Source organism: Oryza sativa, chromosome 3 (genome assembly GCF_034140825.1).
Source record: "Oryza sativa Japonica Group chromosome 3, ASM3414082v1".
NCBI lineage: Eukaryota > Viridiplantae > Streptophyta > Magnoliopsida > Poales > Poaceae > Oryza > Oryza sativa.
In genome coordinates, this window is record NC_089037.1 from 35,708,318 (window position 1) to 35,723,849 (window position 15,532).

Here is a 15,532-nt window from a genome sequence, read left to right on the forward strand (position 1 = left end):
TAATTAAATTCACGGGGTTTTGGTTTGATTAGGATGTGACGACGTGTACAGTAGTGAAGTCCAGTGGACGGATAGACTTGACAGTCCATCGTGTAGCCTATAACCGATTGCAAGTTGTAAAAAAAAGTTGTAACATTTATTAACGACTAAGGATAAATTATGAGCAAAACTATAATAATAATATTTAATACTATTTTTGTTTTTAATATAGGACATTGTTGATTTTACATTTATCTTATTTAAAAATATGTAATTACTATTTTTTCCTGTAAGTTATTTATAAAAAACTCTAAACATGATTTATATCTTATATATGCATTTGCACAAAAATAAAATAATAAGAATGGTTAGATGGGTGAGGCAAACTAAAAGTGTTATCTATAAAAAGGGAAAGAGTATATGTGTTATTGACGACTAATTAAGTTCATGCTACAAAATAAATAACGATATCAAAATTAACTTTAGAATTAATATTTAGTTTTAAAATTTTGATTGTGATCATAATCTGAAAATGGAAAAGATATACTCCCTCCGTTTCAAAATGTTTGACACCGTTGACTTTATAGTACGTGTTTGACCATTTATCTTATTCAAAAAATTTAAGTAATTATTTATTTTTTTATATCATTTGATTTATTGTTAAATATACTTCATGTACACATATAATTTTACGTATTTCATAATTTTTTTAATAAGACAAACGGTCAAACATATGTTAAAAAGTCAACGGTGTCAAACATTTTGAAGCTTAGGAGTACAAAGTACAGCGATGGATGGATAGGCGTTATCCGTTGCTGCCGTGCCGGAGGGGCACACACGTCGCTGCGTCAGTGGCTACGCGGCCTCGTCATCCTGTGCTCGATCAATAATCTCCAGAAGCCGCTGGTTAATTACTTAATTAGCAGTGCGGGTTAAGGTCGTTCTTATCTGTTAGCTTCCCAGGTGCATGCACTAGCTGTCTACCACTGTAGCACGTACGACAATGGGTTAGTATATATGCGGCACAGCTAGCTAAGAATATGGGCCTTTTTGTTTTTACTCGGTGTAAGATCGAATTGATCTGGGTTGTGCACGGACACTGTTTTATAGCGTGGCACGAGTCTATTTGCTGGATAATTTGGGACTCACATCTGTCACAGAGGCAGTCAGGCAGTACGTACGTAGTAGGAGAGTATAAATTGGGAGTACCCCATCCTTAAAAAAAAATTTAATCGTAACTATAAACCTGGACACATGCGTGTCTAAATTTATTGTTAGGATTGGCTTTTTTTAGGGAGTAGTACTTGTGGACAAGACTCGGCAAGTGATTATATCGATTGAAATTTTTCGGTTTTCTCAAATTTTAAAGAATTTGGTCAAATTATGTTAAAATTTAAAAAAATCAGTAAAAAAGTGTTAAAAATACCGAAATTCTGGCCATTTTGGCTCTACCGAAATCAAAATTGAAAACCCTGATAGAGAGTATTGAAATGTAAGCCCCTAGGCCATGGCTAGGGAATAATTAACCTCTTATATAATACTAGCCTCAATATCTCGTGCTAAAAGAAAATATTTACCATATGGCCAAATAGCGTATGCCTATATATACTACTAGTACTCATTTAGAATTTTATTCTAATTTTTCACCTGGTCCCCACTGAAACTCTCCTTTGGGATACTATTTTTATCTTTTCATCCATGTTACGCCCGTCTTATATATATATCAGATGAGATGAAAAGACACAAATTACCATAAGGACCCACATGTCAACTCCCTGCACACTCTTCTTCCTTCCCCATTCTCCTTCTTCACTCATATGTACAGCATCTCTTAAAACTAGCTTAAGATTAAATTCTTAATAATATATAATATCACATTAATTCGAGCTACACATGGAGAGAAAAGGACTACGTAATAATGAATCCAATTGTGAAATCAAGCCAACGTTGTATATACTTTTTCTCCTTATGCGTACGTTCATTGAATTTTTGACATTATATTGCACGTTTACGAAGAGATTTATATCTATTATATACTAAAAATTCATTAAACTTCTTACAAACGCTTCTAAGCCGCCACGTGGTATCCTATAAACGCTACTAAGTCGTCACGTAGCACTATAATTTAGAAAAATTTATAAAAATTCTCTAGCCATTGATTTTCATTAAATTAGGTGGACCCATTATTTACCACCATTAGATTTATCTTTTAAAAAATTGCCTAACCCCCAAACCGAGTCCACCATGGGCCGTACGTATTACTATATGTATACATACGTATTTTTAAGGATAGTACGTACGTACGTACTTCCATCCCTTCCCTCAATTTCTTCATATTTTTGCACACATTTATTCTCCTATTATCATACTTTATTAGTTAGAAAAAAAACTCTTGTGCTGAACAATTCCACAACTATAACATCTAAAAATCATACCACAAATTTTTAATCCGCCATTGACAATATAGTTTAACTGGCTTACTTATTGATAAAATTATGGTTCACGTTCACCTTGAAGAGCACGACTATATCATGGGACACATGAATAAGGCATTAGAGAAAACTCCTTAGCGGCTATAGTCGGCTTCACCCGATTGTCAGAGGAGCATTCATATACAAGTTTAATTGTTTTATCCTATTAATTGGTAGAAGCGGTATTTTTAAATATTTATATATAAATTTGGACATCTGTGAGACATGGGCACTTGGGTATGATGTGGAGATTAACTTTTTATGGTATTAATGATGTATTTGGTTTATTTTTTTGATACAACTGCAATTCTATCTATTAAAACGATACTCATGTTTCAAGACAATAAAAATAAGTTGTGGTGAATGCCGAATTTATATATAATCGGGATAAAGTGATTTTTGGTTGGATATGATAACCATTCTGATCATTTAGTACATATCAAAATCTATGGTCTATTTATTATAGTGAATATGGTGAGATATTGCTTCTTTTAGTATTGTTTTTATAGATAAAAAATAAATTGCCCGCGCATCTGCGCGGGCATCCGTCCTAGTTGTATAAATTTAATTTCGACACTTTTAGTAAATATTTAGACGGCATATACACATGAAATAAATACAATTGCCATTTGAGATATAATCCAAAATAGTTTCTGGACCTACAGTACGTGTTCCCTCGCTCATATTATTGCTGGGAGTAGGGGTGAAAACGGTATGAAAATTTCCGAGATTTTCGGTTGCCGTTTCCAGTTTACACTGACCGTTTCAGTAACCGACAGTGGTGGAAATGGAAACGGTAATATCTTCTGGAAATGGTAGCGGGAATGGGATGGAGGTTTTTCCGACCGTTTTTGTCGGTAACCGTATTTGTATGGTAATTTCCATCAAAATTCCGGAAAAAATCCGAAAGTTCTCCAGCGACTCAGCCTGGCCAACCCATCGAAAGCCCATGAATGAAGTCTGGTAGGCTTGCAATCCATAAAAAAAGGAGAAGTGACCAGGAAAAATGTTGTTAACCCTATGACATGGCATGTGGATTTTGCTGAACTTTGGTCTCCTCGAGTTATCGATGTTGAAGTATTGTAGAACTTTGTTTATATTGTTCGTCAAGCTTATTATCCTATCATTAACCATCATATAATAATGTTATGTGGAGTGTGATGATGCAAGAATAATATTAAAGACATTTACGTGCATAGTTAAATGTGTGCTATGCCACACTCCGCTGATTCCGACATGAATTTCGACTTTCCGATATACCGATATTACTGATCGTTACCGTTTTCGAGTCTACCGTTCCGATTTCGTTTTCAAGAAAAATATCTGAAAATGAAAATGGTATATGGTTTTTCCGACCGTTTTCATCCCTAGTTGGGAGAAGAGGAAAAAAAAAGAATGAACAGTGTAACACAGTTGAAACAGTGCAAATGATTTTTAGTTTTTTACATATATATATATATATATCATACATTAAGAAGTCACAGAACTACTCACACACACACACACAAAGTACAGTCTTAACACAATTAACTATCTATATAGGAGAGACTAGAGAGAGTATATACATGAGCAGTATCTGTATTTACACGGAGAGCTGAAGGATTAAAAGCTCTCGAACGCCGGCCCGATCCTATACACTTCTCTACTGCTCTTTGTATAGTAATATTCTACACATACAAATTGCATGCGTACTTAACCACTACTACAGAACACACTACTCTCTTAGAGGATCAGGACGATGCAGAGCTGCAAAGCTAAGCTAGCTAGCTAACCAGCCTAAGTACTAACGTATATACGTACGTACATACGTACATGCATATGCATTCCCTGACATGTGGCTAGCTATAACTAGCTGAGGCCTAGGCGTTGCCGGTGACGACCCGGGAGACGTGGAACTGAACGCAGGCGTACGTCTGCGACTTGCCGAACATCTGCTGCTCCGGCGACGGCGTCTCGTTCAGGAATGCCCAGCTGCTCCGTGTCCACCTATACCAAATTAACATCGTATAATCAATTAATTATTGGCCGGTGAAACATCAGCTGTTAATTAAATAAATTTAAGTATACGTACCAGCACTCGCTGCTGGTGCTGGCGACGTCGTCGTCGTCGTCGTCATGATCGGCAGCGAACGACGACCGCTGATGACGATGGTCGCCGGCGTGAGGAGCCGCCGGCGACGGCGGCTCGCTGTGGGAGTACGACTGGTACGGGTGATCGTCGGCCCTCGTCATGACGGTGCGCGCCAGCGGTGACGGCATGGAGTTCATCCTCTCCAGCCTCCTCAACGCCAACGTGCAACGACTACTACTCATCTCCTGCTGCTGCATGAGAGAATTAATTATATTAATTGATTAATTCAGTCCAAGAATATATCGATGCATGTTTAATTAGTTTAATTACATACCGCGCGGCCGGGAGAGGCGGCGAGCGGCGAGATGTCGCCGGCGGCGCGGGGTGATGCGAGCGGCGAGACGACGTTGGCGGCGGCGCGGGGAGAGGCGAGCGGCGAGGTGGTGGCGTTGGGCTCCGACGACGTCGACGACGACGGTGGCTGCTTCCGTTGCTGGCGCCTCCAGAACGCGTCCACCTCCTCCCTGGTCAGCGAGCGGTTCCTCATCAGCCGAACTATACTCAACAAAAACAGATCAAATTAATTAATTACAGATCGATTGACCGATCAATACATATTGAATTATTTGTGTGGGTATATATAACTAAGGAAATAATCTTCCCATTCAGTTCGTTATCGTCGATCGATCATATTGTTAATTTGTTGCATGTACCTTTCTTCTCATCACCAAGAACTGGTGAGTTCCAGCCAGCCATCAGAGAACCCATCTCTGATAGGAGTATTCAATTCTCAGGTCGAGATGGACAAAGAAAGTGATGGATGAGAAATGATGATAGAGATGATGATCAGCCCCAGTGGATCTGTACCGTTTTATAGGCGCTCGCGCATACACATCCAGTGTTGGGGCTCGCTCCACTAGGAGCTGATGGAGCAACAAGTGAGCTGTAGCACACAGGTTGAACTGAAAACCTGCGGCGTACGTGCAGCTAGCTATACTCGTAGCACTGATCGCCTAATTTGGCAATCGTATCGATCGCAACGACGATATATACGTGCAGGTGCGCATAGGTACGTGCACTGAGCAAATCCATATCACTTACTCGATCCGTTCTAAAATATATGAAACACATGGTAGTACTGTCCAAATTCATAGTAATAATAATATGATGTGATGTCTATCTATATCTGTTAATTATTATATATGACTGCTGTTACGTTTTTTTTTATAACGAACCGCTGTTAGACAGTGCACGTAGATATGAATTGTACAGTAACTAAGCCAGATATAGATAACACGGTGACGAAGTTGTAACAAAAAAAGAGCGATACGTGCATTGCATGCAACGACGCAAGCTGGAGGGGGCCAAATGGATGGATGGATGGATGTTTGTGCAGAGAGGTTGGTTGTGACGATATGGGGACGCGCGCGCGCGCCGAGTAGAGTGGAGTGGATAGGCTTGAGCTGGATTAGCTTAGCGCGCGGGCGGTCGCGCGCAGCGATCGATCGATCGTCGTTATCCCGAGGTGGCAGCGGCAGCTAGCTAGTGCGCGTGAGCGTGCGCGCGCGTGGCGTAAGACCCTGCAGATTACGACGAGACGAGACGACGTCTCTGTGCACCTGGAGAGCCCCATGCCGGCCGGTGCCCCGGCACATGGCGGCGCGCCACTGGTTGGGTTAGCGTCACGCGTCACGTCACCCGTTGGCGCCGTTCTTATCGATCAGCTAGGAGCCCGTACCATACCGGGCCGGGCCGGACAGGACGGCCCGCGCGCGCGCCTATCGTATACTAGTTGTGTTGTGTAGTACGTACGTGTTCAGTGCAACGGTGCAAGACGCCAACTAAGGGCGAAAACGCTAATCCGCCACCAGTCGCGCGACTGGACACGTGTTGCGCGTGGAGAGAAACGGCGGACGGCGCGTGTACGGTATTCTTTTTTTTTGTTTTTTTCTTCCTGCGCGTGTACGGTTTCTTTTTTTTTTCCGTTTTTTCTGTTTTCTTCCGTATTTTTGGTTTCTTTTTCCTTTGTTTTCGTTTTTTTGTTTTCTCCCGTATTTTTGGTTTCTTTTTCTTTTTTTCTTTTTTATCGTTTTCAGTTTTTTTCGGTTTTTATAAAGTTTGTATACGTGTATATAAAGTTTGTATATGTGTACATAAAGTTTGTATACATGTATATAAACTTTATATACGTTTATTTTTTTGATTTTTATATGTATGTGTACAAAGTTTGTATACACATATATAAAGTTTATATACAGGTATACAAAGTTTATATACACGTATACAAAGTTTGTATACGTGTACATAAAGTTTGTATACGTGTATACGAATATACGTGATGTTTTTTTTATATTTTTTAATATGTACGTATATAAAGTTTGTACACATTGTATATAAAGTCTGTATACATCATATATAAAGTTTATACACGTTGTATACAAAGAGTTTGTATGTGTGTATTTTTTTATACATAAAAAATATACATATAAATATATAAATAAATAAATAAATAAATAAATAAATAAATATATAAATATATATATATATATATATATATATATATATATAATACTAGTAGTAGTATAGAAGTAGTAGTACTAGTAATAGTAGTATAGTAGTAGTTATAGTAGTAGACTACTAGTAGTACTAAGAGAGTAGTACTGTAGTACCAGTGGGGGCTGGTCATGCGCCTGGGGGCCGCGCGACTAGTCACGGATTAGCCCCCCCCCCCGGGGGCCCCTTTGAATCGCAGGGTTGAAAAATAGAGGAATAGGAAAAACACATGATTCTGATAGAAATTGAAGTGTAAAACAGAAGATTGCAAAATACAGAAAAAACATGAATGATCGTTTGATTGGAACGCAGGAAAAACACAGGAATCGGATGAGAGAGATAGACTCAAAGGAAATTTTCCAAGAGGTTGGAGCTCTTGTTATATTTCCTCCAAAATCCACATGCAATGTGCCATTCCATAGGAATTTCATGGGATTTGAAAATCGTCAATCCTTTGAATCAAATGGCCAAATAGGAAAATTTCGTATAGGATTTGAATCCTATGAAAATCCTATATAAATCCTTTGATTCAAAGGGCCCTAAGTTTCGTACGTGTGCAACTGTGCATCCAGCACGTACTACTACGTACTCCTATGTACTTGTAGTGGTGTAGCCTATACATATGCATGAAGCGTTCCAGGAAAAATAGGAGTCTCAGTAATTTGTGCAGGCATGCGGCCCATGGAGTAATAGACCATGCTGAATAATTTCAGTTCAAATTTCATACTCCAACTGTAATACCATACGCAAACCATCAACTTACAATACTGATATACTTGACATTTCAAAATAACATAGCCTTTGGTTTTAGCTGACGTAGCGACTGAGTAAGCTAGCACGAGGCTCATATGGGTCCCACATGTCAGCGGCCCAATCTTCTTCCACATCTCTCCTCTCTTCCCAATCCTAATCTCTCTCCATGCCTCTAGGGTGGTGGGGGTGGGAAGAAGCTCGACAGCGGTGGCCAACACATACGCAAGGAGAAGCTCGAGGACTGCAAGACGACTTTCTTTTCGCCTACCACTGGAAGGCAACACCTTGTTTCCCTGCCTTCTAGTTGAGCGAGGACACTGAATGCATGGAGGTGTTGTGACCCAAATCTACGGCAGAATCCCTCGCCGGAAGTTCGCCGGAGATCTAGCAGAGAAGAGGCGAGAAGAACAGGGTAGAAAGGGGAAACACGAGGAAGCAGCTGGGGAGGAGGATATTTTTCATTTCTTTCATGAATTGTTTTCTCAATACAGCTGGAGTATATATACTCACGCACTCCACCCCTCTTGCCCTTAGGGCCCACCTTGTCATAGACACTTCTATCTATAAAGAGTAGAAGATGTATTCACTTCTGAAAAGCGTCAATGTAGAATACGCCTTCACCCTGTTGCTCGCCATTGCCGACACGCTGATCGCTTCACACATCAGTCGTGACATTCGCCCCTCCTTGAGTCGGAGCTTGGCCCCAAGCGACGGCAGATGGAAACCTGGTGTGCACCACATCGAAGTCCTCCCAGGTCGCCAAAGCAGCAGGCAAAGTACCCCACTGAACCAAAACTTGAAAAACGGCAGCATTGCCCTTTTTCACCATGTGGCGATCCAAAATTGCCGTAGGCACCAACTCTGCAATGTCCAACTGAGCAGCAGACGACAATTGAGAAAACACTGGAGAATACTTGGGAACATACTTCTTCAACTGAGAGACATGGAAAACCGGATGAATTAAACTACCAGCCGGCAACTTCAAACGATAAGTCATCGAGCCAACAGATGCTTCAATCTCAAAAGGACCAAAGTACTTAAACGCCAGTTTAGGAAATGGTCTGGACACAACAGACTTATATGCATACGGTTGTAACTTAAGAAGTACTGACTTCCCAACTTGAAAAGCACGATCTGAGCATTTGACATCAGCCATTTGCTTCATTCTATTTTGAGCACGAGCCAAATGATGTTTAAGCAAAGCAGAAAACATATCTCTTTCCTTTAGGACTGCATCAGCTTCAGATGAGTCAGAAACATCATCCTCAGATTCAGTCACGGGAACAGCCGGCAATATCCCATAAGTTGGCTCACTCCCATATAAAGTTCGATGAGGAGAACACTGCAAAGAAGAGTGATAGCTAGTATTGTACCAATACTGAGCAAGAGACAGCCATGCACACCACTTAGTTGGAACTGCAGCAACTGCACAGCGTAAATACATCTCCAAACATTGATTCACACGCTCCGTCTGGCCATCGGATTGTGGATGATAAGCAGTGGTCAAATTCAAAGGAATCTCAAACCTTTTAAACAGAGTTTGCCAAAACTTGCTAGTAAAAATCTTGTCTCTATCGGACACAATAGACTTAGGCATGCCATATAATGCCGCAACATGAGTCAAATAAGCTTCAGCCACTTGTAATGCAGTGAAAGTGTCAATTAGGCCTAAAGGGGGGGGGGTTGAATAAGCTAATTCAAAAATTCAATTAAAAGCGGAAGCAGTAATTTTCGGATATTTCCGAAATTTTCGAATATATCCAAAAATTTTCGGAGTCAGCACTGAAAGTGCATCTAGGCCCCTAATGATTTTGGTGATTAATTACAATGCGATTAGAGAGGACTAACATTTTTATTTAAGCAAATGTGAAGTTTGTTATGTTCTCAATGAGTTACCGTAATGCATATCCCGCCAAATACGTTGATGTGATGTGATGCGGCAAAGGAGCAAATGGTATATTGTAACTTTTCTTTTCATTTGAGTCAATAGGAATGCCGCACTATTAAGAGGGATGATGCATTGACATATGAGGAGTGATCAAAGTGCTCAAAATCTTTTTTTAAAAGTGTTTCCCCTCAGTTTGATATGTTCTGGAAATTTTTGGAGTTTTCCGAAAGTCATTTTCGGACTTTCCGAAAATGCACAGAACCAATTTTCGCTTCTGGAAATTTTCGGATATGTCCGAAAGACATTTTCGGACTTCCCGAAAATGACTGTGAAGGCAAATGTGGTTCTGTTTAGTTTCGTACTTTTCCGAAATTGATTTTCGGAGTTTCCGAAAAACTTCAGCAAAGGCAAAAATCGCTTCTGTGTATTTTCGGACTTGTCCGAAAGTGATTTTCGGACTTTTCCGAAAACATCCAGAACCATGTTTTGGTGGTGGAAATTTTTGGACTTATCCAAAAAATTTTCGGAATGTCTGAAAAATCTTTCGTTGACTTTGCTGTTGGTGCTGAGCTGGAATTTTCGGACAAGTCCGAAAATCTTTCGGAATATCCGAAAATCTCAATTATTGTGCATAACGGGCAGAATTTGGGCTGTGGCTATAAATAGCCCCCTCCCCTCACTTGTGAGGGCTGCTGGTTCCATTCCAATCATTTGTGCCCTTGGCTTGCTCTCTCTTTAGCACTTTTGAGCCTTGCTTTCTTGTTTCCCCTCTCACCCGTGTTCGATTTGGATTTGGTGTGTGTGTGTGAGAGTTGTGGATTCGAGTTTGTGTGAGTGCTTGTTGTTGACTTCGTGAAGATTTGTGAGCACTTGCATCATCTCTGGGAGTTCTTTGCTTCATTTGTTACTCTGGAGGTTGAGGACTCCTAGGCGGCTAGGTGTCGCTCCTGAGCCACCAATCTACTTGTGGTTGGCCGGGAGAAGTTTGTGAAGGTTGGATCTCACCTCCGAAAGGGAAGAGATACCTTTAGTGGAAGGAGGAGTGCTTAGTGCAACCTCTTGAGGAAAGGGTTAGCTAAGACCCGGCTCTTAGTGAGCTCCTCAACGGAGAGTAGAATCCCCTCAAGGATTCGAACTTTGAGAAGAACTTCTTGAGCTTCATCTTTGGTGACTTTACTTCCTCCCTCTCCACTAGCTTTGCTTGTTTGAGCCGCTATAGGTCTAGTGGCTGTTTGTGCTAGCATATTCTTGTTGTAGGCTCATCCAACATGGTCCTCGCCATCTCAATGAGAGTCCTATTCTTCCTCTCGGCTACTCCATTTTGTTGAGATGAATATGGAGCCGAGAACTCGTGCTTGATGCCTTCTTCATCAAGGAAACTCTCGATGCACGTGTTCTTGAACTCCTTGCCATTGTCGTTTCGAATGTTCTTGATCTTGAGGTCGAACTCGTTTTGTGCTCTTCTTGCAAACTTCTTGAAGATAGTTTGTGTCTCACTCTTGTCATGCAAAAAGAACACCCACGTGAAGCGTGAAAAGTCATCAACAATAACAAGACCATATTTGTTACCTCCAATGCTTAGATAAGCAATTGGTCCGAAGAGGTCCATGTGGAGAAGCTCCAATGGTCTTGTAGTTGTCATCACATTCTTGTCGGGCGATGTGCTCTAATTTGTTTGCCGGCTTGACATGCACTACACACCCTATCTTTCTCAAATTGAACATTTGTTAGTCCAAGGATGTGATCGTGCTTTAGAAGCTTGTGAAGATTCCTCATACCAACATGGGCTAGCCTCCGATGCCAAAGCCACTCCGTGTTGGACTTAGCCACTAAGCATGTCTCATGTTTGGCTTTACTTGAGGAAAAATCCACAAGGTAAAGCTTTCCCTTGAGAACACCCTTAAAGACTACCGAGGAATCATTCCTTCTATAGACGGTCACATCCACATCGGTAAAAAGATAATTGTAACCCATAGAACATAATTGAGAAACGGACAAAAGATTGTAGTTTAGAGATTTTACCAAGAGAGCGTTGGCAATGGAAAGATCATTAGAGATTGCAATCTTACCCAATCCCATAACATTTCCCTTTCCATCGTCCCTAAAGACTATGTTATCTTGTGAAGTGCCATTTGGATCAAGAGTTGAAAATATTGATTCTTCTCCGGTCATGTGATTGGTGCATCCACTATCAATCACCCAACTTCTTCCACCGGAGACATATTCCTACAAGAGATCAATTTCTAGTTTTAGGTACCCATACTTGCTTGAGTCCTCTCATGTTAGTAACAAGTGCCTTAGGCACCCAAAGTACTCTCTTGATAGAAATATTCTTGCCCCTTAGACTAACATACTTAGCAACAACACGACCACTAGCATTCTTCCTAAGAACATAAGATGCATCAAAAGAACAATGTGAAGCATAATCATTAGGAAGGATACTTTTGGCCTTAACAAAATTGCTAAGACCTTGGGGCCTCTTGATCATCACACTCTTGTCCACCTTTCCTTTTGGTGGAGGAACATACCTAAGACCCTCATGGTTGAAGTTGTCCCTTTGATAGCCTAGGTACTCCTTTAGGGTCTTACTACCCATATGCCACTTAAGTAGGCCATTGTGAAGGAGTCCCATAAGCTTCTCATTTTGCTTTTGCAAAGCACTCAAAGAAATAGAGTTAGTAGCATAAGCTTCAATATCAATATCTTTGCATCTCACACATGGTTCATTGCTTGGGACAATTTTGGAACAAGATGGCTCGCTAGGGAGAGAGACACTATTCTTTAAGGTTTCGAACTTCTCTTCAAGAGTGAGGTATGCTTTGTCCAAGCCATCCACTCTCTCTTGAAGTTGAGTGTTCGCCACCTCAAGATTAGCATGAGACTCTTTGGTTTGCTTGTAAAGCCGTACCAATGCCTCATTTTTTTCTCTCTCTCCTTAGCAAGCTCACTCTTGAGTTCATGGGACCGCTCTTTCTCACGAATGAGCAAAGCCTCTTGCCTCTCAAGAGTTGCATATTGGTCTTCAATTCTCCCAAGCAACTCACTCAAGTGTGGTAGGGATTCCTTAGTTATGGACTTGAACAATTCATCATCCATAACCTCATCCTCCTCATCACTAACAAGATCAACATTAAATGACTTGAGAGGAGAAGGTACCTTAGGCTCCTTTGCCATGAGGTAAACGGGAGCATCCTCATCACTTGAGTAGTCGAAGAGTCTCGGTGGTGATGAAGGCTTGACGGCGAACGTGGCGACTCCTTCTTCATCACTTGAGCTTGACTCGGAGTCAGAGCCGTAGATCATCCCAAAGTGAGCTTGGCCATAATGTACCCTCTTGCTATGCTTGTGCTTCTCCTTCTTCTCATCCTTCTTCTCACTCTTCTTCTTATCTTCCTTGATGTGGGAACCATCCTTGAGGTGAGGGCAATCCGCAATGAAGTGCCCGAGCTCTTTGCACACGTAGCACACTCTTGCGGAGTGTCTTCCACTTGACTTGTTGGAGTAGTGCTTGGAAGATCCTCCCTTGAAGAAGCCGCTTCGCCTCATGAACTTGCCGAACTTCTTGATGGCTCTCTTCATCATCGGTCTCCACCTTGCTCTTACACTTGCGGTTCTCTTCTTCTTCTTCCATTGCCTTCAAAGCCAAGTCATCCTTCTTGATGCTTGCAGTTGAGCTTTGGTTGATGTATTGGATGACATCCTTGGACTCTTGCACGAGCATGTCATGGGCAAGGATGCGTCCGAGCAAATCATGAGGTGTGAGAGTCTTGTAGTCCGGACGCTCACGAATGATGGTCACCAAGGTAGAGTTTCTTGGAGTGATTGCTCGAACCATCTTCTTGACCACAACCTCATCGGTCATGTCCTTGGAGCCAAGTCCTTGATCTCATTGACGATCTTGCTCAACCGGTCGTACATGTCGCTTGGGCTCTCACCATCCAACATCACAAATCTCTCAAATTGCCCCTTTAGGATCTCCACCTTGGACTCACGAACACTATCCGTGCCTTCATGCAAGTTCCGAAGCGTGTCCCAAATCACTTTGTCACTCTCAATGCCATCCACACGGTTGAACTCACTTCCACTCAATGCGCTAAGTATTGCATTAGCGGCTTGAGCGTTCTTGTGCTCGTTCTCGTCGTCCTCCTTGGTGGGATCTTCGGGATTCTGCAAAACATAGCATTTTTCGACTATTCTCCAAATAGATGAGTTAATAGACTTCAAATGCATCTTCATCTTATGCTTCCAAGCGGCATAGTCCGTACCATTGAAGTACGGAGCTTTGCCACTATAGGTACTCACATAAGATGTAGATGTAGGGGGATAGTCATAAGGGATCTTAGCTCCCTTATCACTATCGATCCCCTCCCCCGCTTGGCCCGACATGATCTCTCTAAGCGGTTAAGCCTAATTAGGAGATTAGGCTCTGATACCAATTGAAAGTGTCAATTAGGCCTAGAGGGGGGTGAATAGGCTAATTCAAAAATTCAATTAAAAGCGGAAGCAGTAATTTTCGGATATTTCCGAAATTTTCGGATATATCCGAAAATTTTCGGAGTCAGCACAAATAGCAAAGTAAATCCTAGATCTAGTTGCCTACAACAAGAATATGCTAGCACAAACAACAACTAGACCTATAGCGGCTCAAACAAGCAAAGCTAGTGGAGAGAGAGGAAGTAAGTCACCAAAGATGAAGCTCACGAAGTTGTTCCCGAAGTTCGAATCCTTGAGGGGATTCTACTCTCCGTTGAGGAGCTCACTAAGAGCCGGGTCTTAGCTAACCCTTTCCTCAAGAGGTTGCACTAAGCACTCCTCCTTCCACTAAGGGTATCTCTTCCCTTTCGGAGGTGAGATCCGACCTTCACAAACTTCTCCCAGCCAACCACAAGTAGATCGGTGGCTCGGGAGTGACACCTAGCCGCCTAGGAGTCCTTAACCTCCAAGAGTAACAAATGTAGCAAAGAACTCCCGGAGATGATGCAAGTGCTCACAAATCTTCACGAAGTCAACAACAAGCACTCACACAAACTCGAATCCACAACTCTCACACACACACCAAATCCAAATCGAACACGGGTGAGAGGGGAAACAAGAAAGCAAGGCTCAAAAGTGCTAGAGAGAGAGCAAGCCAAGGGCACAAATGATTGGAATGGAACCAGCAGCCCTCACAAGTGAGGGGGGGGCTATTTATAGCCACAGCCCAAATTCTGCCCATTATGCACAATAATTGAGATTTTCGGATATTCCGAAAGATTTTCGGACAAGTCCGAAAATTCCAGCTCAGCACCAACAGCAAAGTCAACGAAAGATTTTTCGGACATTCCGAAAATTTTTTGGATAAGTCCGAAAATTTCCACCACCAAAACATGGTTCTGGATGTTTTCGGAAAAGTCCGAAAATCACTTTCGGACAAGTCCGAAAATACACAGAAGCGATTTCTGCCTTTGCTGAAGTTTTTCGGAAACTCTGAAAATCAATTTTGGAAAAGTACGAAAATAAACAGAACCACATTTGCCTTCACAGTCATTTTCGGAAAGTCCGAAAATGTCTTTCGGACATATCCGAAAATTTCCAGAAGCAAAAATTGGTTCTGTGCATTTTCGGAAAGTCCGAAAATGACTTTCGGAAATCTCCGAAAATTTCCAGAACACATCAAACTGAGGGGAAACACTTTTAAAAAAAGATTTTGAGCACTTTGATCACTCCTCATATGTCAATGCATCATCCCTCTTAATAGTGCGGCATTCCTATTGACTCAAATGAAAAGAAAAGTTACAATGTACCATTTGCTCATCTGCCGCATCGCATCACATCAAC

The 15,532-nt window shown here is 41.6% G+C and overlaps 1 protein-coding gene across 2 annotated transcripts; it reads right to left on the bottom strand.

The window, feature by feature from the left end:
- Positions 1-3,967: 3,967 nt before the first annotated feature.
- LOC4334644 (uncharacterized) lies at positions 3,968-5,365 on the bottom strand. 2 transcript variants are annotated; one of them, XM_015773639.3, is made up of 4 exons: positions 5,235-5,365; positions 4,856-5,076; positions 4,522-4,769; positions 3,968-4,436 (listed from the first exon to the last, which is right to left on the bottom strand). In XM_015773639.3, the coding sequence occupies exons 1-4, from the start codon at positions 5,287-5,289 to the stop codon at positions 4,310-4,312; spliced, it is 651 nt and encodes a 216-aa protein (XP_015629125.1). In that variant the 5' UTR covers positions 5,290-5,365; the 3' UTR covers positions 3,968-4,309. The 2 variants fall into 2 exon arrangements, with proteins under 2 accessions (XP_015629125.1, XP_015629124.1); XM_015773638.3 differs by having other exon boundaries at positions 4,522-4,772.
- Between the last annotated feature and the right edge of the window lie 10,167 nt (positions 5,366-15,532).

Excerpts from the sequence above, each read along its gene's own strand:
- LOC4334644 (XM_015773638.3), bottom strand. The coding sequence starts at position 5,289 with ATGGGTTCTCTGATGGCTGGCTGGAACTCACCAGTTCTTGGTGATGAG. Across the intron at positions 5,077-5,234 it reads TCTTGGTGATGAGAAGAAAG|TTCGGCTGATGAGGAACCGC; the intron begins GTACATGCAACA and ends TGTTGAGTATAG. Across the intron at positions 4,773-4,855 it reads CCGCCTCTCCCGGCCGCGCG|CAGCAGGAGATGAGTAGTAG; the intron begins GTATGTAATTAA and ends TCTCTCATGCAG.